The sequence below is a fragment of the Petaurus breviceps genome, unplaced genomic scaffold, assembly GCF_028583685.1.
Source record: "Petaurus breviceps papuanus isolate PSGF00001 unplaced genomic scaffold, PetGlider_PUasm1.0 379, whole genome shotgun sequence".
NCBI classification, from domain to species: Eukaryota; Metazoa; Chordata; class Mammalia; order Diprotodontia; family Petauridae; genus Petaurus; species Petaurus breviceps.
Genome location: NW_027186303.1, coordinates 3779875 through 3802710, shown reverse-complemented (window position 1 = coordinate 3802710; position 22836 = coordinate 3779875). Strand labels below are relative to the sequence as shown.

The 22836-nt window shown below is 52.0% G+C and overlaps 2 protein-coding genes across 10 annotated transcripts in view; both read right to left on the bottom strand.

Annotated features, from left to right (window-relative positions):
- Positions 1 to 638: 638 nt before the first annotated feature.
- On the bottom strand, positions 639 to 11204 carry CHADL (chondroadherin like). Its single transcript, XM_069099460.1, has 5 exons — positions 9434 to 11204; positions 5259 to 6938; positions 3851 to 4017; positions 3245 to 3446; positions 639 to 1141 (listed from the first exon to the last, which is right to left on the bottom strand). The coding sequence occupies exons 1-5, from the start codon at positions 9584 to 9586 to the stop codon at positions 1100 to 1102; spliced, it is 2244 nt and encodes a 747-aa protein (XP_068955561.1). The 5' UTR covers positions 9587 to 11204; the 3' UTR covers positions 639 to 1099.
- Positions 11205 to 14284: 3080 nt separating this feature from the next.
- The window catches only part of RANGAP1 (Ran GTPase activating protein 1), a 228733-nt gene continuing 220181 nt past the window's right edge, over positions 14285 to 22836 (bottom strand). For 8 of the 9 annotated variants that reach the window (XM_069099449.1, XM_069099456.1, XM_069099454.1 and 5 more), the window contains 7 exons: positions 22676 to 22760; positions 22242 to 22425; positions 21465 to 21578; positions 20767 to 20869; positions 19564 to 19652; positions 18962 to 19083; positions 14285 to 16298 (listed from right to left, as the gene is read on the bottom strand). In XM_069099449.1, the coding sequence (XP_068955550.1) occupies positions 16229 to 16298; positions 18962 to 19083; positions 19564 to 19652; positions 20767 to 20869; positions 21465 to 21578; positions 22242 to 22425; positions 22676 to 22760 (767 nt within the window). In that variant the 3' untranslated portion in view covers positions 14285 to 16228. The remainder of the gene's footprint in view (positions 16299 to 18961; positions 19084 to 19563; positions 19653 to 20766; positions 20870 to 21464; positions 21579 to 22241; positions 22426 to 22675; positions 22761 to 22836) is intronic. The other variant, XM_069099455.1, reaches the window with a different exon arrangement.

Here is a 22836-nt window from a genome sequence, read left to right as displayed (position 1 = left end):
ACAAGAGAGGGAATAGTTCATTATAAGCAAAACAAACTTCCTGTTCCTGAAGAGGCTATCACAAAGGAGGGGGTGAGAAGAGTAAGAAAAGCAAAGAACTAAAATATAAAGGGGTGCCCATCAATTGAGGAATAGCTGAATAAATTGTGTAAGAACATAATAGAGTATTACTGCACCATAAGAAATTACCAAAGAGACAATTTCAGAGAATCTGTGGGAGTATGAACTGATGCAGAACAAAGTGAGCAGGACAACAGTTTACACAAACAAGACTGAACATTGATCAATGATGGACCAATCATGACTGATTTAGGATGAAATTTGTCTGCCCCCACTCCGGAGGTATTGGACACAAGGGGCAGAGACACTTTCTCAGACATGGACACTGCAGGGGATTCATTTTGCTTGATGATGCTAATTATTTGTTATAAGGATGTTTTTCTTTCTCTGGATTTTTAATTGGGGGTGGAGAATTTTAGGGAGAGAAGGAGGGTTTAACAAGAGTAAAGCCAAGAAAAAAGGTACTATTGAAACATTTTTAAAATTCACAGAATGAAAAGGAGCAGGTTCAAGAGGAAGCACAGATAAGTAGGAAAGCTTTGAAAATAACATGAATATAAGAATGTATTATATACTTTTTTTCTTTTAAAAAGAAAGTGATATGAAATGGAGATTTATGGTTTCCCATGCAATCTTCTTTTTTTGTCTTCAACTGTAAATATGGAAATATTCATCTTGGGGGTTTTTAAGTTCAGAATAAAAAAAATAAAATTTTTAAAACAAAAAAGGACGTTCCTTCCCCCCATTCCCCCCCAACTGCCTTGTTTAAAAGAAAGAGAGAAATGACACCGACCTTCTAGTTTTCATTTTATTTCAAGAGAACAGGATGTTGGCCAAGACACTCCTTCCACCAGGCGGCCAAGAAGTGCACATTCAATGTGTAAGAGGATAAGTTGAAAACTGTGAGCAAAAAAAAAAAACCTAGACAAAGATACAAGTCAAGCTCCCATCCCCATCAAGTGGAACCCTCTTAGGGGGCTGGGAAGTTAAAGGAAAAACTACAGGCAGGTCCAGCAGCCTTCTATCACCAACCATACTCTCAAACGTGGCTGGTTCTTTTTCTGGGTCTTGCCTTCCTCACCTGGGCAAACAAGGAATAGAATTACATTCTGACCAGTCTGACCATGGGATTACAACTCAGCAATGCCTTGCTGAGATGACACAAGGACCTTGCCATGATTGGCTGCCTAACACGCAGAACACAATGGAAGAGCTTCCCCTCTTTAAGGCCCAGCTCACTCTTTCTTGGACTTTGAGAAACAGCAGCTCAGACCTGTTTTTAGAGGAGGTCGGGATGGGGAGCTGTCCATAAGCGTTCCTTGTCTCTTCCCTCTCAGAACTGGACCAGAAGGCAGATCTCAGGCTGGCACCCTGTCTGTGGGAGACTAGAGAATGTGGGGCCCTGAGCTACAGAGTGCACAAAGCACTTTCTTCTCTACCACCAAAGAGACAGTCTCAGAGAACAGACAAATTCAGAGAATAGGGAATGCAAGCACAATTATCGATTATGTCATTTTAAAGATAAGGAAACAGGCTCAGAAAAATGAGGGCTTGCTCATGGGTCACACAGCAAGGAGGCATCAGAGTCAAAACCAGGGCTTCTAACTGCATACAGGCAGGCTCACTCTGCCATGTTGTCTCTTTGTTGGTCCACTTCCTCGAGATACAGTTTGAGTGATTCCACTCCCAAATCTTCTGCTTTCTGGAGTCATCTTCCATCTTCCTCCATTTCCTTCACCTGTAGCTCAGACCCCAAGGTCCTCCTCTCTCCCATCTCACACTCACCATCTTGGAAAGAGCCAATCAATTTCCATGCTAAGGATTTAGAAGTCCAGTTGGGCTCCTGACCTTACCTGTCCTTTAGTCCCATATCTCCAATTCCCTACAGTAAATCATCTGTACTCAGACACCTGCCAACATCCCAACCAGCAACTGGAACGACTATGCATCTTGGTGCCAATCACAACCTCTTCACACCTTCTTATCTGGTACCATTTTAATCTGTGTCTTCTCATAAATACTTCTTAGAGCACTGGCCCAATATGTTGAAGGCCTTCTCCAAAGATTAGAGACTTTTTCCCTCTTAAGGAAATCCATCCGAATGTTACAGTTCTCATTGGACCTCCCTGTAACTTCCAACTGGTGCACCTCGTTCTTCCCCCTGAGGCCAAGCAGAATACGGCTAATTCCTCTCTCCTCTGACAGCCCTTTAGTCCTGAGTCCTCTTTTTTCCAAGATAAACATTCCCAGCTCTTTAAACAAATCCTTCCGTGGGCAGAGTTTAAATTCTCAACACCGTCTCTTCTAGTGCATCTCCAGTTTGACAATGGTCCTAGAATGTTGTGTCTAGAACTAAGCACGGTACCCTGGAGGTGATCCACCAAGTCAGGAGCATATATAAGCCACCACTTTCTTCAGCCTTTCCTGATTCCTCCCCCCAGCCCCCACCTTGCATTTATCCTGCATATGCTTTTTAGGGACAAGTTGCTTTTGTCATTAAACTGTGAGCTCCCTGAGGTGTAGCACAGAGCCTGGTGCATAGTGGTTGATTGATGAATTGATTGTAGTAGTAGTGGTGAATGATAAATAGTAGATGATTAATAAACACATGTTGATGGAATAGTTTTCTTGACTGGTTGATTGATAAATTGATTGTAATAGTAGTGGTGAACGATAAATAGTAGATGATTGATAAACACATGTTGATGGAATAGTTTTCTTGACTGGACTATGGTGGTGCAGTAGATAGAATACTGGGCCAGGCAGGATTCAGGAAGACCCAAGTTCAAATTCTCTCTAAGTTACTTACCAGATGTATGACCCTGAGCAATTCACCTAATCTCTATCTACCTCAGTTTCTTCATCTTTAAAAAGGGGAATAATAATAGTGTCTACTGACAGGGTGAGGATCAAATGAGCTAATGTTAGTGAAGAACTTGTCAAACTTTAAAGAACTATAGTAATGCTAGGGATTGTTACTTTAAGATCCTTGAGGTCACCTGGTCAGTTACTGCTTTTGAGATCTCCATTAAACAAGAAAGTAAGCAAAAATGAATGAATGAATGAACAAATGAATGAGTGACAACTCTTCCTCCCCATCCCCACCCCATGGAGCCTCCTCGCCCAAATCACAGCAGTTCTAGTGCAGGTGACCTCTCCCTCCCAGGCCACCACTACTACCAACCTTGACTGGTCCCACGGGCTTCCTCTTCTCTCGGGCTTTTCTAGCTTTTCGCTGGGTTGAGGGTAGAAACCGTTTACCTTTCTTGGTCCCCCAGCCTGGGCAGACCTCAAAGGCAGCTGTAGCAGCCTTTACCTTCTGGCCCCTGGCAGTGGCTGGGAACTCACAGGTGGCATCCACTCGGAGGTTCAGGCCAGCAAGCCATCTAGGAAGAGAGGGGAGGGTGGAGAGATTCACTGAACACTGGGACTGAAGGTGGAACCCCCTGAGTGGTTTCCATCCTCTTTCTTTGACATAGACTTCTCTGGAAAGTGCCAGGGATCTTGGGACCTTAGCTGGGTGGCAGGGATCCTTTAGAGGACATCTGAGGGACCTGTGAGTGAGTGAGTGAGTGAGTGAGTGAGTGAGTGAGTGAGTGAGTGGACCCTTGGGCTTAGGCCTGGGAGAGGGATGGGAAAGATCCGGGCTCTTAGCCTCGGAGCCACACTGTGGGAAGCTAACTCCTTAGGTTGGACACAGGAGCCCTAGAAGTGCCCCCTGTGGGACCTGCTCCCTCTGCTACTTGGTCCCTATGCCCAGCGCCTGAGAAAAGCTCAGGTAGCCCCTGACCTGTGAAGCGGGAGGAGCCGGCAGTCACAGCGGAAGGGATTCTCACTGAGGTTGATGAGCTCCAGCCTCGTGAAACTGTCCATGGGCGGCAGCATCTGCAGCCGATTTTTCTCCAGGTGCAAAGTCCTGATCCCAGGCCCCAGACCCTCAAAGGCCCCTGGAGAAATCTATAGAGGAAGAACCCAATGTAGTTAGGATGGGGGCAGGAAGGTCACTCATCCCCCCACCACTCTTTCCTCCTTTCCTGCAGCCTCTGACCATCTCCTTTGACAAAGAGAAGACGGCCCTGGTCCTTGCCAAAGCCAACCCCATTGTTCAGCACAGAGCCTGGCACAAGGGCTTGTGGCCTGGCTTAGCAAATGACTTTCACTGCCTGCCCTCAGCCCCCTCTTTTCTCCAACAGATCAAAGCTTTACTCCCTCCCTGTCCCTCTCCCTCCAACATGGTGAGTGTAAGAGAGAGGAGAGGACCAAGTGCTGAGACTTGGGGGACTGAGCTACAGGTGGGAGGAGAGCTGGTGGAGGAAATGGAAAACATGGAATGTCAGAGCTGGGAGGGGCCTCAGAACAGGGGATGTCAAGGCTGAGAGGGGCCTTAGAACAGGGGATGTCAGGGGTGGGAGAGATCTCGTTTAACCCCATTTTTTAACAAGATAAGGAAACTGAGGATTCTGTAGGTCCTCTGAGTCTGTTCTGTGCTCTTTATATTACAACATGATGCTGGAATTTATAGGGAAATGAGATCTATGACCCCCCTGCCTCTCTGTTTTCAGCAAACAGGTTGGGAGATCCTTGGGAACAAGTGTCCACTTGCTCTCTTCTGCTGGGTACCCACCCTTCCTACATTATTTCACATCGCTCCTCTTCATGGACTCTGCTCTAGCCTGCTAGCTTGTATGAGAGTCCATCCACTGCCTCCATACCTTTGCACAGACTGTTCCCCGCACCTAGAAAGCCATCCTTTCTTACTTCCATTTCTTAGCATTCCCTACTGACCTTGGGGGTGGGCAGACAGTCAGACTGTCCTGAGCAGGATCCCAGTCTTCTCTAAGATACAGTTTTCCTGGCTATCTAAAGCCTGGAGGCTTGGCTGGCATGGACTCCTAAAGGACCCCAACTGACCCCAACTTCCAAGTCAGCCCCCACCTCCTATACAACACCTTTCTTGATTCTCTTCTCAGTTTAACACTTTCTCCCTCTTGAAGTTACATTACATTACTTGACACAGACTTTTAAATTTACTTCTTTGTATCTCCCCAGTAAAAAGTCCTCAGCTCCCTGAGGGCAGGAAATGTCCTGTATTGGTATTTGCCCTTTGTGGCTGGAACCTGGGTAGTACTCAATACAGGGTCGCTGGAAGGGAAGAGTGAGTGTGCCCTTGCCCTGGCCTCACCCCGCTCCTTACCCACCTGCCGCAGTCCCGTGGCATTAAGGTAGAGGTGTTGGAGGGAGCTGGCCACAGGACGAAAGGCCCTGTCCTCCAGAACTCGAAGGGGGTTGCCAGACAAGTGTAGCTCCCTGAGGGCAGGCAGTCCCCTCAAGGCTGCTGTTGGCACCGTCTGAAGCTGGTTCCTATCCAGGTGCAGCTTCTCCAACTCCAAGGCTGGGCCTGGACCCACACGAGAAATATTATTACCGCCTACATGGAGGCAGTGAAGCCCCTTGGCTCCAGTCAGGTCTCCCATAGACAGATGTTGGAGAGCATTGTGCTCTAGATGGAAGGAGAAGAGCCTGGGCAGGACCTTCAGGGCAGCCCTGGGCATGCGCGTGAAGTGGTTGTGATCCAGGTACAGGTAACGAAGCCTGGGAATGCCTTGTAGAGCAGCAGCATTGAGGCCTGAGAGCTGGTTGTCAGAGAGGTAGAGGTAGACCAGCTGGCCCAATCCATTGAGGGCTCCTGGTTCCAGATAGGTGATGCCAGAGTTTTGGAGATGCAGTGACAGCAGGTGGGCCAAGCCAGGAAAGGAGCCCCGGGGGATGGAAGAGAAGTTGTTTCTTCTCAGATCCAAGAGCTGGGTGTGGTTGGGGAACCCAGAGGGGATGAGCCTTAGCCCCTTGTTTTCACAGCTGCTGTGCTGGGAGTCAGGGGAGCAGACACAGACTGCTGGGCAGGGCTTGGTGGCTCTGTCCTCCTCTGGGGCCCGGGTCAGGGTCTGAGGCCTAGGTGTCACCTCCTCTCCTTCTTCCTTTTCTCCCTGCCTCCTACAGTATAGATCCTTGGCCCTCAGTGATTCAAGAGCCTCTCCCTTCAGGCGTCTGGGCTCTGAACACTGCCCATCAGTCTGTACACGGGCCCTAGACACCCATTCCCACAGGGGCCTAGCAGCACAGTCACACATCAGCGGGTTCCCACCCAGGTTGAGCCTCCGGAGCTGGCCTACCCCCTCAAGGGGGGGCAGCCCCCCAAGCTGATTGCTCTGAAGGTCCAGCAATCGGAGGCGGGGACAGCGGGCAAAGGCCCCAGCACCCACATCCTGCAGGGCAGCATGGTCAAGGGCCAGATCTCGAAGAGCCCTAAGGGCCAACCCATCCCCCTCGCCCAGGTAGGTGAGTGGGTTATGACCCAGCTCCAGTTGAACCAGGCCATCAGGGCGAGACAGGGCCTCCCCAGGAAGAGACTGCAGCTCATTGTGATCCAGGCTGAGCCGGCGAAGGCTGGGCAGGCCAGCCAAGGCCTCAGGGGCCAAGACATGGAGGGCATTGTGGGAGAGGCGCAGCCACCGTGTCTGCAGCAGCCCCTGGAAGGCCATGTCAGGCAGGTAGACCAGGGAGTTGTGGGCCAGGCTGAGGAGGCCCAGGGACCCCAACTGGCTGAAGGCTCCTGGCTGGATCTCCTCCAGCTGGTTGTTCTCCAGAATCAGCTGCCTCAGGGACCCCAACCCATCCAGGGCCTCCTGGTAGAGTACTGAGAGGTAGTTGGAAGCCAGGTTGAGGTAGACCAGTCGGCCCAGGCCTCGGAATGCACCTTCCTCAACCTGTTCCAGCTGGCAATGCCTCAGGTCCAGATGAGTGAGGTAGGGGAGCAACAGAAAGGCCTCTGGAGGAATCACCTTCAGGGCATTGCCTTGGAGATCCAGCCTCTGGGTCATCTGTGAATGATAAAGAGAATGGAGGCTCACCTTCAGTGGCAGCCTCACCAGATCCAGGATGGTCACCCCCTTATCAGATAAAGATTGTGCCCTGGAACAAGTATGAGAAAACTTTTCATTTTCCTTTAGTCAATACTTTAGTCAAATCCTCCTTTCCCTCTCTTTTTCTGGGATATAATTTTGCATACACACACTTGTGTACACATGCACACAAAGTACACCCCCCCGCCAAGCTCCTTGATTTGAAACATTACAATCTAGAAACTGCCAGTTTCCTTCCTGTCTGTGAACTTGGGGGTAGGCAGACAGTCAGACTGTCCTGAGCAGGATCCCAGTCTTCTCTAAGATACAGTTTTCCTCCCTGTGTAAAGCCTGGAGGCTTGGCTGGCATGGACTCCTAAGGACATCCCCTGACTTTCCACTACTTTGGAGATGCAGGTGCCAGCCCTGGTGAGGTTGATAGGCTGGCAAGGTTAGGGGGTTTCAATCCCTAGCTAGGTGTCAGGGGGTTGAGGGGTTGCCCCGGTTTGCAGGTATCAGTCCTTGATCTGGGGGGAAGGACCCCTTGGCTGCCCTCATCCCCTTCCCCTTATTACCCACCTCTTGCTTCCTCTGGTGTTTCTAGTTAAACCCCATTGTTTTCCCACTGGGGACTTCCCTTAAACCTGTCCAACAATATTGCCAGTTGTTTTCAGCTTTGACTGGCTCGGAAGCTTTCTGTCCCAGAAATTCCCCAGCCCATCCCTACTGTCTTCCAGGTGAATATTGTGAATCACAGTGCAACCCCTGACTCCAAGGGCCATTTTCATGAGACTAACATCATTGGTGGAGATTGATTCCTTCTTCCAAGTCTTTCTCTCCCTTTAGGGACCTAAAGAGAGTCTGGAACCACATATCTTCTCTCTCAAAGTTGGAAGCCAGAAGAGCAGAATCTCTCTTTTTCATTGCTCTCCTCAATTCCATTTCTCTCAGAGGCACAGAACACAGAACAAACTACCAATGAGAACAGTTCCATGGCCCATAGACTTTCAGCTTAGAAGGGACCATTGAGTTAAACTCCCTCTTTTACAGAGGAGGAAACTGAGACCCAGCGAGGTTGTGTGACTTGCTTAGGACAGTAAGTCTGAAGCAGGATTCAAATTTGGATCTTCCCAACTCCAGGACAAGCACTTTATCCATGTACCACACTGTCTCCATCATACCCCTTGTCCATAGCTTTCCATCATTGTCATTAATATGGACATCATCCAAATTAATTAGATTAATTTTAATGATATTAATGATGACATTAACACAGACAATAGCAACATTAGTGATGTTGATTATTATCATATATTATACATTTCATATACAAGTTATATATGTACATGTACATATATGTACACACACATATATACATATATATAATATGCCTGGTATACAGTAAATACTTAAAATATACATTCTCTGTTTGTGCCCCTGTGCTCCAAAAGTCTTTGTGATGTTTGAAGCTATTAAAGCCAAGTTTAAAAGTTGAAGCTTAAAATCTGGGGACATCCTATGTGTGTATATATATCTACACTTTTTTTTTTAGCTAGATCTATAATTTCATTGCATAGGACATTCCTGCTAACAAAACTCCCTCTGCCAGTGGAAATCAGCTTCTCTCTGCTACTGAGTCAGAGAACTGAGGGCTCTCCACAAGCCTGCAGGATGGCATTGCAGCTCCTCCAGTCTCTGTTCAAAGGTGAAGTCACAGGAATCTCCTACTCATGAGGATGACCCGTCCCACTTCTGGGTAGCTCTCATTATTTGGGAATTTTCCTTAAATTGAGCCTGAATTTGCCTCTGTCACCCTTGTTTGGCTGCTTTCCAGGGTTTCAATGTCCTTCATAGACTCTAATGCCCAGAACTGAACACAATACCCCAACATGGTCTGATTAGGGCAGAGGACAGTAGGACCATCTCCTTCCTGAGGCTGGATCAGTGGTTTCATTGACATAGGGAATTGCCAGTATGAAGTCTCCCTCTAACAGTGCAGAGTGGCACCCCCTCTGCAATTTGTGGGTTTAGAAAGTAGCCTGGGACACAGAGATAAAGTGACCAGTCCGAGGTCATACAGTCAGCAGGTATCAGAGACTGAATTGGAGCCCAGGCCTTCCTTCCTGAGCTTCAGGTGAGCCAGCTCTAACTACCAGAACATAGAACACCTCAGTATTGGACATTATCCTTCCCTTAATCTAGCCTCAGATGATCCTAGCTTCTTTGGCTGACACATCTATCACACAGTTGACTCAGTATAATCTTATGGTCCGTTGAAGCCCCCACTCTGTTTGTGAAATGTATTTTTCTTGGTCCATTGGTGGCTATCATCATACTAACTCGTTGATCAGGGTCCAGACCTCTCTCTAATTCTGCCACTAAACCTGTCAGCAGCTCTCTCTAGTCCCCCAGATCTGACACCCCAGTGTCTCCCTCCTTCCAGCTCTTCACCAGGTTCTGGTTACCCCACTCACCTGTGGGATGGTGACTGGAATCTCTGTGAGGTTCTGGTGCCTGCATGAGACATGTCTCCTTATGTTGTCACAGACACAGATCCGGGGGCAGCGGCCGGCAAGTCCTCTGCAAGCCAGGGCCAATAGAATCGAGAGTCCCAGATGATTCCACATCTTGGGGGAGAGCTTGGGGCAAGGTACAGGGCAGGCTGGACCCAGTCAGCTGCAAGCAGGGCCTTGAATGGGGGGATCATTGAAGCAGAGAGGAAGGAAAGGGAATAAACATTTAGTAAGCCTCTCCTATGCGCTAGGGATTGTACCAAACACTTCCCAAATATCTGTTCCGAGGACAAGCTTCGAGCCAGAAGAAACCACAACTCCAGGAAATCTGTCTGCTTTCCCCCCCCTCCCCCCGCCCATCATTCCCAGCTGGGGCACCAACAGCTTCCTCTGCTTTATAATATGCTGCTGAGAGTGCAAGGTGGGTGCTGGAGCCCCACCTCTGACCCCCACCCCAGTCTGAACCTCTCTGAACCCAGGCACCTCTCTCTGATTATCAGTCACAGAGAAGGGGCTCCCTAGCACTGGCAGAGGGACTTTCCTCACCAGAGAAATCACAGGCCTAGATCAAAAGAGAAAGAGGAACAAGTTGACCAAAGATCTAATGATTGTTCCCTTGTATCCAGATCTTGAACGACTGAAAAGGGTCTTCTGGATCCTAACATCATTCCCCACCAGGGTCCCACAGCCATCTGTGTATGAGGTAGGATTTGAATGCAGATGTCCCTAGATAGGTGAGGTATCACCACCACCATCATTGTAATGCTACAGAAGCTGCTGGGGGAGAGCTGATCATGGGATCTGAGCTCTCAGGCTGGAAGGGGCCTTAGAGAGCACCTAATCCAGCCCTCAGATTACAGAGAAGGAAACTGAGGCCCAGACAAGTCATGGGATCATAGGGTCATGGGTTTAGTGCTGGAAGGACCATGGAGGCATCGAGATTAACACAGGTGATCAGCAGCAGAGGCTGGAACAGAACCCAGGGCTCCAACTCTAAAACCTTTGTACTGAACCATACCCTCTGCCCCCCAGCCTCAGAGGGCTCCTAGGGCTGAACTCCCCACACAGAAAGCAGAAGCCCAGGAGCCACGTATGGGAAGCAGGGAGCCCTGTCACTGAGCAGCAGAGAAATGAATTCAGGCCTTTTCTTTCCTGGTGGGAACCCTCTGGAGCCAGCTGATTGTGGCCAGGTCATATACTGATCCATTCCCACCCCCAGTCTCGTGGGTCCTGTCCTAAGGAGGTGAGGCTGGCAGCCCCTGCCTAGGGAAGACCCAGAGCTGAGCTGTTGAACATTACCCCAGGAAGGAACATCTGGGCCAACCACTCATTTTGCAGGGGAAGAAACTGAGGTCCAGACACATGGAACTGTCTAGGCAAACCTCCCTGAGCTTAGGGGTGCCTTAGTTGTACCCTCATCATTCCACATAGCAGGGACCTGAGGTCAGAGAGACAAAGAGCTGACTGAAGGTCACACAGCTAGCCAGGGGACTAATACCCAGGACACTGACGTCTCTCCCACTTCTCTTTCCCTGCTGTTCCCTAAGCCAATCTGGCCCCTCCACTTTCTGGGTCCTGCCACCCCCTCCCTCCTGCACACAGTGCCTTTAGCCTGACCAGTTTCCTAGGAACTCACCTCGAAGTCCAGGCCACAAGCTCCTTCACCCCGTCTGAGCTCTGGGATGTGGGAGAGGGTGGCTGACAGAGGAGGAGCCCCCAGACAACTCCACCTCCCGGAGGTGAGGACAGCAGCCCCTTCTCCCCCCAATCCCCCTCCCCATCTCGGGGCCTCCCACCTGGCATGCCCTCTCCTCTGAGATGAATGGGGGCATTGTTGCTGGCCCAGCCCAGTACATGCTTCTCCCCTAAGGAGAGGGGACCAGTGGGCCAGGGAGGGAGGCTGGAGTGAGGGTTTCAAGGAAGGTGGTCCGAGAAAGAACAAATTCAAATTCCTCTCTCCTTCCTGGCTGGAATTACCAGGGAGTTTTCCAGAGGCGCCAGATCTGGAACCAGAGTCCTGCTGGCTGATTGCAGCCCCCTGGGAGCAGTACTTGACACCACAGGCTGGAGACCATCTATGTCGACAGATGCTGTCCTGCCAGACCCTTAACCACTCCTGGTGTCTGAGGCAGCTCACCCAATACACAAATATTTATCATCTGAAAAATGGGAATAATAACTTGTCTTCCCTCACAAGGATGCTACTAAGAGGAAAACACTGTATTTGGTTTTCAATTTTTATTTACTTGTTTTTTGAAATGTTTCATTGATGCCTTTTGAAAATCTTATCCTTCCTTCATAACTGTCTCAAGAGAAATCTCTTTTAACAAAGTGCAGTTAAGCAAAACAGACTAGCCTTGTTCGACATCGTAGACTGTATTCTGCCTCCGTGGCCCACCACCTCTCCATTGAGAAGCAGAAAGTACACTTCCCTGTCAGTCCTCTGAAGTCTTCATGGGGCTCAGCATTGATCAGCTCCCAGCAGGTAAACAGTAGGTGCTTACTAGGTGCTGATCTCATTGATCACAAGCCAAATGTTCGTTCCTCTAAGTCTTCCCACCTTCCCGATTTCTTCTTAGGCGCCATGACCTTTCTTTGTCACAGGCTGGCCAGCTATTCCCCAGGTGATGGGCCTTCCCCATTTCGAGGTCTTTGCCCCCACAGAAAGGGCCACTACAGGTACATTTGTCTATGTGGGACCTCCCAAAGAGCTCTGTAAACCTTCACATGCTAGAAATGTAAATGGGTGTTCATTGAGTCAGCCTGGCACACACACACTGGAGAAATCCCTATTTACCTGGGCCAAAACAGGCCTCTGTTTCCCCACATACTAAATGAGATTGAGCTGGAGGGCCATTTCTAAGGATTTCTACAGCAGCCAGCCCCATGGGCTGTACAGCAGGGCATATGGTCCAGGCAGGAAGGCAATGTTTCACAGGTTTTCCTCAAGCAGCAGCTAGGTGGTACTATGGATAGAGCACCAGCCCCAAAGTCAGGAAGACCGAGTTCAAATCCACTCACCCTGGACAAGTTAGTTAACCCTGACTGCCTCCCCTCCCAGCCCCCAAAAAGTTTCCCTCTGGGAACAAGAATTGGTTAATATGGAAAGTTGCCTTGGAGAGCTCAAGTGCCGTGCAGAAGGCACCCTCTGGCTCACCAAAGCCAGTTCTCCAAGAGTAGAGCAGGCAGTGAAGGCTGGGGGAGCCTGCCAAAGACCCTCTGGGCCTTGGCTTCTTGCAGAGGAAGCTGCACTCCTTGTGGGCTGGGAATGTCTTGGGTTTGCATCCCTAGTACCTACTACAGCACCCAGTATACAGCTGGCACATAATGCTTGTCAGATTTAATGGAATCCTAGGAGATGGAAATGACATGAACAAAGGCGCAGGGCATGTGTTACGGTCAGCAACAAGGCCTGGGCTAGCTTGGGATGCAGCGAGTCCCAGCCCTGCTCCTTAGGGCAGGTGACCTTCTACCTGCTTCCCTCAGCTCCCCCAGCAACCCCATCTCTAAAATGGCAGCCGAGGTCCAGATGGAACCTCTTCGCTCCAATGCAGGCCCTTCCATGCTTCCTGCCTTGATCTGAGTGGGTCTTCCCAGGTCAAACATTCCCTGGAGAAATTTGATGTCATGCTGTAATTACTAGGCAAATGCTTCCTTGTCCACTCTGAAAATGTCGAAGTTAGACTCATCAGAACATGGAAGACCAGGTCTCGGGGCCTACCTTGGACACGTCCTAACTTTGTGATCCTGGGGAAATCCTGAGTCCACAGTGCCCTAAATGATTCCTAAACCTCAGATTAGAAACTAGCCGCATATCTGTCTTAGTGGAAGCAATTATCACAGTGGGAACCAAGCCCCTCCCCCATACCAATGAAATCAGTAAACTAAGTCAGGAGAATGTTCCCCAAATGGTCCTCCCCCCAACCCCTCTGATGTGGTGGCCAGATGGCTTCTCCCCACCACAGTGCCGCTCCTGCACTTTCCAGACTTGGTGGCCTCGCCCCCACTTGGCTCCAGCTACTGGAAGGCAGGACACACAGCAGGTGCATGATAAATGTTCATTTGTTCCAGACCCAGAGTTCTTTGCCCCATGCTGATGGTCTCCCACTGGACCACTGTAATGGGAATGCAAATTTGGAAGATCTTCCCTGCCCCTAGGCTAAAATGCACCTGAAGCCTGGGGAGGGAGGCTTGTTTTTCAGTAGATACTTCTTGATTGGCCAGTGAGTCAATAAGGTTGTTACATTCTCTGAGCCAGGAGAAGGCTATATAAGCCCTGATGTGTAGCTTTGTTTTGGGACTCACTTTGAGAAGTGTTCTGTGATTTGATCTGAATTCTGGGAAGCCATTGTTGAGAGTCCCCCGGCTTTGAAAAACCCAGATGTAGAAACCCAGATGTTGACTGGGTATGGATGTAATGGTTGGACAGTTTGGAAAGCTGTCTACTTGATCTGTTAATGTCTTGATAATTCTGTCTGTATATTTTGAAGTTTGGGGTGCTGACCTTTTTCCCCTGAACAAGGTAAACGATATATGTCTGACTGATTAAAATAAGCTTGTTAACCCATTTTGAGTTGCTTTCCTTTATCAAAGCAGATCCAAGAACCTGTATGGGCAGACACCCTGGGGAAGCCGGGGTGCTTGCTGCTACAACCACCCACCCACTGATCAGCATCTTGGTCACTCAAAGTCCGTGCTCCGGTCTGACATTCATCCTAACTTATGTTTTCCACTCAGGCCCCAGGCCTGGCCCAGGACACCCCTCCTGACCCTCCCCAGACCTCCCCTCCCTCTACAGTCAAAGGGCAAGGCCAGGCTGCAACACATCACTTTATTCTGTATGCTATCCTAAGCCCTGGCCCAGGTAGGACAGTTACTAACACATCAGCACAAGTACCAACACAGATGAGAGCGGCGTGGCGTGCTGGGGCAAAGGCACCCTGGGGAGGCCCTAGCAGAGCTGGCCTCCTCAGCTCTGAGGCCACACTAGCCTAGACCCACCAGGACCCTGAAGAAAGCCTGGGCCCACACAGTTGGGTAGCTCTTCCAGATGCTCCTCCCACCCCAACCAGATGCTGCAGACTCTCCTTGGGGTTTCTGGACTGGTCTAAGACCTCTCTGCCCTAAGCTCCCCTTCGAGCAGCCAGAGAACAGAAGTCTGGAGATGAACGAACACCTACAGGCAAGAAAGTGGCTGAAGAAGCCAAAGAGGGATCCTAGCCCTGCCAGCCCTGCCTCCTTCCCATTCCTCTCACTGGCCCTATTCCAGCTTACACCAACCAGGGCAGGGCCCTCTCTTTCTGCTGCTGAAGAACAGCCAGTGACCAAGGTCACCCGGCCCTTCACCATGATAACAACCGCCCCATCCCCTCAAGCACACCCACACTCCTATGGACACTGGCTAAAGCCTGCCAAAGGCCCAAGAAGCTGGACAAACATCTGCTCCAAGCCTCCCCGGCAGCCTTTGTCAGTGCTCACAGTCCACAAACCAGAGCTAGTGGTTTGGAAACCACGGCCCAGACAGGCCAAGAGTAGCTCCTCCACACCGACTGCCTCAGACCCCACAGATGCTCTGAGCCCAGGCCTGCTCCCTGGACCCCCTTTGGACACTTCCAGTGAACAGAAGATTAACATAAGTTATGGTAAAGGGAAGGGTGGGTGGGTGATCTGGGAGTGTCCCTCAACTCCCTCCTCAGTGTTTTGGTCCATTTGTGAAACCTGGGCTGCAGCCCTAGGTAGGGCCCATGCACAGCAAGGCAAGAAAAAAGGTTACCCAGCCCCATCCTGGAACCCACTGAGGCCCAGAAGAAAATGGCAGCGCTCAGGGCCCCGGGGGAGCTGTACCCTTAGGGCCTGGCTAACACAGGGGCTGGCCCTAGACCCAGGCTAGAGGGGAGACGAGCATCAGGGACACCCCTCCTTGCTCAAACCTCTTGCCTTCATTAGGGGAGGCAGAGGAGATGTGAGAATGCTCAGAGTCCCAAGAAGCCCCTCCTTATTTTGGTCAGGTGGGGACAGGGTTCCTTCTCCCAGACCACCCTGCTGAAGGGCCAAGCTCAGGTCCCACAACAGCAGAAGATCCCAGCCCGTCAGCTCCCTTCCATAAAGCAGAAGGTCTGAAGGCAGACTGCTGCTACCACAGGGAGGAGTGGGCACACCCCTCCCCTGGGGTCACCAGGTCTGCCTCTGCCAAGCCACCACCCCCACACTAGGCTCCGCACCCCTTCTAGACAGCAGAGTCAGGGAGGCAGACAGGCTGCTCCCCCGTCCCAGAGATCCCTAGTGAGCAGAAGCAGCCGAGGAGCTCCCCAAGCTAGCTCAAGATACTGTGCTGCACCCAGAGCAGGCAGCAATGGCCAGGGGCGATCCAGGCCGGCCAGTGAGAGGGCAGGGAACAGAGTTTAATGAAGGGGTCACTGTCCAGTTCCATGAGTAGACAGGATGTAAGCAAGCGACCAAGGCCAGCTCCCTGACGCAGGCCAATGCAGCTGATTCAAAACAGACGTCATGAAAAAGCCCACAAACCCCGGGGCCTGGAGCCCGGGCTGGCAGGCAGGGCACTGGGGCACTAGTCGGGAGAGGACAAACACCACACAAAAGTAGCCTCCCCTAGGGGTCCCAGGGTGGAAGGCAGGGAAAGGGGTTTTCAGTGGAAGTGACGGCAGACACACACACTCGTCCTCTGGGGCCTGGGCAGGGGATCTCAGTTCATAAAGTTCGTTGGGGGACGATGGCAGAGGCCCGGCCTCTTAGCGACTAGACGTGGTGGAGGGTTTGCAGGAGGTTGTGGCGGGCAAGGGAGCAGGACTCCAGAGCCCGATTGGGCCTGCAAGAGACAGGGAGGAATGAAGGGAAGTTAATGACAGGAGATGAGAACTGAATGAAGCCACTGTTGGCAGCCAAGCAGGAGAAGGGCAAAGGCCACTGTCCCCAGAGTCACAGGCAGGCCTGGGTCAGCCGGGGGCCCTGACAAACGCTGAATGAGACAACTACTCCTAATTTTGTAGCATCCTAAGGGTTAAAAAGAGTTTCACAGCAACCCCTTGGGGGGGAGGGGGAGTTCCAAGCCTGGCCCCCCCATCTCACAAATGAGGAAACCAAACTTCAGAGAGATCACATAACAGGTCCAGGGTCAAGGGCCTGGATGCCAGGGATGCCTCTAGATAGTCAAACAGGTAAAATCAGAGGTGAGGGCAGATGGAAATCCAGGAGACAGTGGATCTACACATTGGATCAGACACGCTCCTACTTGTGGCTGGCTGAGCCCTCCAACACCAAGTCCTGCACTGACTGCTGGCCCATTGTGTCTCCTTGACTGAGCAGCCAGGGCACAGGGCAGGTGTGAAGGCCTGAGATCCTCAGCAGGCCTCAACTGCACACCCTATCCTGAGGCCCAAAGGAGCCAGAGCTGCTAAGCTATCACCTGTGTCCCACCACCAGCCGAGGATATTCCCAAGCCTGTTCTGGGTCTTCTCTCCACATTCTGACCAGTGTCCTGGGCTCACAGAGATGTCTCTCTGGAGCCATCCCTATGGCTCTACCTCCTCTGCCTGAACTCCAGGCTCACATAACAAGATATTACGTAGACATCCTGAACTCAACATGGGCTCAGTGGACCTTCCTAACCGCCCCCACCTCTATGGTGCTGCACAAGGAGCCTGGAACCATGACACTGGTCTCTCTTTCCCTGGCACTGAAATGCTAGCCTGCCAGTTACTTGTGTTTGCCACCTCCTGGCCCCCTGAACTCTGCTCTCCTACATACGACTGTAGGCCTAACCTGTCACCTCCACCTTCTTCCTGCCCTCTCACTTACAGAAGCCCCAACCTGGCCTGCCTGGGGCTGGGGACTCCTGGCACTGAGTCTCTCCCTGCTTAGTAGATATTTGTCCATTTGAAGCCATCCCTTCTCCCCTTCCAAGCACCACCACCTTCAAGCCCCACTTAGGCCAAGGGAGCTTCCCCTCCCTGTCCTGGCCATCCACACCCTGCCTACAGCCTGGTGCCCAGAAACTCCCTCCGATGTTTGTCTATGACATGTCCTGGACCTGCCACTTCTCATCAACTCTTCCTTCTTCCTCTTCTGTGCTCTTTCTGACCCATTCTGCCCTTCCCAGTCCCACTTCTCCCCAAGGGCCAGGTCTGGCACACACACACATCTTGCAGAGACTAGATGGTACCAGAGAAGTGGGAAGCTTCACCTCTGGGGCATCATGGAGATGCACAAAATACACAGGAACATTACAGAGGATACTAAGAAAACCAATTAGAGTGAAATACAGTTCTTAAACTGTTTTAAAAATCAGTTGTTGGATGCTGGTTAAGAAGTCCCCACCCAGAGGATCATACAGTGGCATTCAAGGTTCTTCACAATCTGGCTTCAGGGGGTTCTTCACTGAGAGAGAGAAGGGCCCTTGGCAAGGGGAGGAGGTAACTGTCCTGACAGCCAGCCCTGTGGGCCTCATTACCCTGGATGCTACACAGGTACACCAGCTGAGGGCCAATTCCCCTGGACTATACACTCATGAGATAGGTGCTTTGGGGGAGGGCAGCCAGCAACATGAGGGCTGGACTCTGAAGCAGGAAGGAGACACCAGGGCTCACATACATGTGGGCCCATCACTCTCCCCCCAAACCTCATTTTCCTCATCTGTAAAGTGGGGATAAACATGCTAGCCAGGCTTACTTTCTGAGGGATGGCTTTGTAAACCCAAAGGTCCTAGAAACATAAATGGGTAATGCGTTCTTGCCATGACCCTCAGGCCAGAGAGCCCAGACCTGACTCCGGAGGGAGGAGTCTACACAGTCTAACTACTCAGGCCTTGTTCTTAAAATTCAACCCAACAAACACTTCCTATAGAGCTGTCAGGTAGAGCATGGTGCTAAGCACCCCAGGGAGAGTGTCATCTAGGAACCTGCTCTTCCCACCTCTGACATCCACAGAACCAGGATCTGTGAGAAAGCAAACAAGTCCTCGGGGGCTCATAGGGGCTGCAGCTGTTCCCAGAGCCAGTTTTCCATTTGGTGGATGAGGATTTCCCTAATCTCTGCTCTTGGAAGACCCTGGGCCCCTGAATCTTCAGGGTGTGCCTCTGAAGTCTGGCTACACAGGCTACCTGGGAGGCTTTCCTTGACTGGACAGAACCAGGCCCCAGGAGAGGTGGGGGTGGGGGGAGAGGGTGTGTGCACTGTGGGGCCACAGCTGGAATGAAGACTGTTTGACCCCTGCCCCACTGCCTAAGCTCACTCCACACATCCCTCCTCCTGTCCCCGGACTCAGTCACCAAGGCCAGGAGAACAGGCTCTGAGACCAAAGCAGTCCCACCCTGCCTTCAAACCCTCCCAGCCCCACCCCTCAGGCCCCAGGGCAGGAGGATAGTCAGACTTATTTGTTCACCAAGGCCAGGAGCACAGGCTCTGAGACCACGGCACCCCCACCCTGCCCCCAAACTCCCCAGAGGCCCCAGGGCAGCAGGCTAGCCAAACTCACTTGGTCACAAAGGCCAGGAGGACGGGCGTCAGGGTCTTTGGGAAGTAATCCTGCTGGGCCATGTGATTGAGGGCCATCAGGGGGCCATAGAGATTGGGGATTGCCTTGATCTTGTCCTCACTCTGTAGGAAAGGTCACACCAGAGGGCAAGGTTAGCCTTGCCAGAGCACCAGAGACTGTCTGGCTCAGCACATCTTTTTGCTGAAGCCCCAGAGAAGCTGCTGCTGATTGTTCAACAGGGTCAGGAGCAGTCTGGTCCATGAGCACCTTGGAGAGCACCTGACACCCCTCCTCAGACTAAGGTAGGACTTTTCCACCCTTTCCATGGCCCATTCCCCCCACCCAGGGCCAGCCTTACACTCATGGGGAGGGGAAACCCTGTCAGCAAACACCGGGGTGGGGAGGTAGGCCAAGTGCCCTCCCCACCCCAAGCAGGGGTCCTCAGGCTCCCATGACCCCTCACTAGAAGGGAAGGATCTAAAGATAGGTCCACGAAAATAAGGACTGTGCCTATGAACACTTGGTTAGAATATAAACCACCCTGTCTGGGCCTTGCCCTTCCCCATTTCTAAGACTGGCCTAACACCTTCCTCCCTCCTCACCTTGAGAAGCCCCATGTGGATTAAGAGCCTGGTGATGAATGCATTGGAGTTGAAGGTGGCTGAACCAAAGGCTTTCTTCATCAGGGCATCTGGCAGAGAAGGACAAAGGGCATGTGAGGCATGCTGGGACATGTGGCCAGCACAGGGGAACCTTGGCCCCCAAAGCCTCTAGGAGCACTGAGTGCAGCTCACAGAAGAGGGAGAGGAGGAAGCATGAGGATCAGGTGGGCAAAGGAGCAAGACTCTAGGAAAGGGGCATGGAGAGGAAGGGGTGACAGGACGATGACCCCAGCCAAAGGCTGCTCCAGAGTCACAGTTCTTATCCTGCCCTGCCCACTGCACGTGGTAGAGTTGGCGCTATCCAGGCAGCTACTGAGGAAGCCTTACCTGCTGACCCTATGGGCACCCCTAACTGGCCCCACTATCTTTCAAGGTCTTCAAGCTCCTCTTCCACTCTATAAACGCTTGGCATTTAGTCTCCTTGACACAGCTGTCCCCTGCACCCCCTCCAACAACGATCCCACCCAGCTTTGAGGCAGGCAGGATAAGGGGCTGGGAGTCAGGAGGCCATCCAGCAAATGCCAGCTGGCTGGCTCTCTGGGGATTTCCTTTCCCCCTGTCAAACCGCAGCAGCCGTGGTCAGAGCTAGCCCAAGGAGCCAGTGCTCCATGGCCAGAAGGCCAGAAAGGCCTTGCCTGAGGTCCGACAGATGCTGCTGACCCCTGCCTCCCTCTACTCCCCGTCCTGGTCAGGCTCAAGCCTGGTTCCTCTGCACTGATGGAAGGAGTCCCCAGTGAGCAGCTCACTCCAGGCCTATCCCTGCCCCAGAGTCTCCTGGCTACGGGTGCTATGGGGACAGGGGCACCCAGTACCTGCTCATGGGCCACGTGAAGTCGGGAATAAGGCATGTGCCTCTTTTCTCCAGCTAGACTTCCCATCTGGGCCTTGTGGAAAGACCACTAGAGGTGGAGGCTCAAATTCTGGCTTCCACACTTGCTATCCTTGGACTCAAGTCTCAACTTCCTCATCTAGAGAATGAGTGTAAGAATGAGGATTGTAACATCAAAGCACCAGAGCTGGGAACTGTTCTGGTAGCTAGTGCCAGAGCCTGCGAGTATGGCCTGAGGCACACCAGCCTCAGGCTGCCTGCCAGATGCTGACCACTACACACCAGCCTATTCACCAGGCTGGGGGCACACTTACCCACTGCCTCCTGAACGGCTGTCTTCACTGCCAACTCATCCTTGAACACAGAAGAGACCTTCAGGAAAGCTGAAACCACCTTTTCTGGATCAGATGTATCAGTCTAAAAGGGAAGAGGGACATTGAGGGCTCTGGGCCACCAGTCAGGGCTCCTGGTCTCTAAGGGACCTCTTCTGCATCCTATTCTCTAAAAGGAGACCATCAAGTTCAGTCTTTCTCCTTCCTTACAGCCCGTGGTCTTGCCCATGCTGGGCCAAGACTCTTCTGCTACACCACCTGTGCCAGGCAGAGGCTGGGAGGGACAAGTCCACTGGGTGAAACCTGAAAGCAGCCAGGGCTCTAGCAATGCAGATGTGTATTCCTAGAGTGTAAGTTCCCTGAGGGCAGGAGTATAGCCTTGAGAGCTGGGACCAGGGGGCCCACCTGGCTGTATTCTACAGATGAGGAAACCAAAAAGGGCAGTGATTACCCCAAATGACACACAGGGTAAGGAGAAGGACCCTCTGCTCTCTCTGATGGAACTGAGGGCAGCAAGGTCAGAGGGAACCTACAAGTCAGGGGAAGCAGCCCTCCCCTGCTGCATTACCTTCCAGACATGTCCCTGAGCAAGCCAGGAGCCCACTGAGGGGACAACTGAAGGACACCCAACACTGGGATGGCTCAGCCTTGCCTCAGGCAGGAAGCCAAGGACCCATTACCTGTTGGGCTATCAACAGCGAGCTCTTGGGCCCAAGACGCAGAAGCTTTTCTGGAGATGGGAAAGCGAGGAATGTGGAAATGTCGGATGGAGAACACAGAACAGAAGCAGGTTCCTACAAACAGGTGGAGGCCGCCAGGCCAAGATGAGTGGCTGAGGTGCTCAGTGGATGGTGCAGAAGCCCCAGTCTGGCCTTTGACCGGCACCCAGATGCCTCCACCTGGGTGGGGCCCCCTCCAGCCCCCATGGCAGCCCAGCTTCAGCCCTGACCCCCCCCCCCCCCTTCTTCCATATGGTGGTCTCACTCCCTCCTGGGCTCCAGGTAGCTCCTGCTAAACTTAACAATGTTCTTGACATTTCCAGCATGCCCAGCTTATCTCCTTAGCCGAACCTCCATTCTCTTTCTCTTGCCCTAGTCTCACTAGGGAGAGCCAGCTATCAGGCTCATGGATGCACAGGCCCTTATCCTGCCCAGGCCTACGGCTCAAGCTTGGTCCAGGAGGCCTGCAAATCCAGATTCCCTATGTGCCCCTTGTCAACCCCCCTGCCATCTAACTGGGGACCCACCAGGAGAACACTGACACCCCAGAGCTGAAATGGAAACCTCAAGAAAGCCAAGGCAATTTCCCCCAGAAGATGGGAGGCCTCACAGAAAGGGAGCAGCTGCTCAAGATGTCGAGCTGGTCTCTCAACCAACAAACAGCATTGAGGGCAAGCCTCTGATGTGCCAGACCCCAGCTCATCCTTCTCTCCTCCCCCTGAACCACCAGGAAATTACCCCAACATGTGTATCCAGGATCTTCTTGGGAGTTGAAGTCACTTCTTCTCCTTGGCCTCGCTGAAGCTCCTCCTCCTCTTCTTCTTCCTCCTCCTCTTCCTCCTCCTCTTCCTCTTCCTCCTCCTCTTCCTCTTCAACCTCCTCTTCCTCCTCCTCTTCTTCCTCATCATCCCCTTCATCATCACTACAGAGATGGCAGACAATTCCTATCCAGTCCTGCCCCCTGAGGACCCTTTAACCCCTTAGGCCCTGCCCCCTGTGGACCCTTAACTCCTTAGGCCCTGCCCCCCCTGGAACTCCTTGGGCCCTGGCATCCCCTGGGAGCCCTTAACTGCTTAGGCCCAGCCCCCCAGGGACACCTTAAGCCCTGCCCCCTGGGAACCCTTAACTCCTTAGGCCTTGCCCACAGGGACCCCTTAGGCCCTGCCCTCCACCTGAGTGAGGCCAGAGTGTGGGCCATGCTGAAGCCTTCCAGGATCTCTTGAAGCTGCTCACAGCCTTCCTCTCCCAAGGCATTCCCTGTGGCAGAGGGGGGATGAATAAGGACCAGAGTAACCCAAGCAGTTCTGGACCCATGGTGAGAATACTTAGGAGG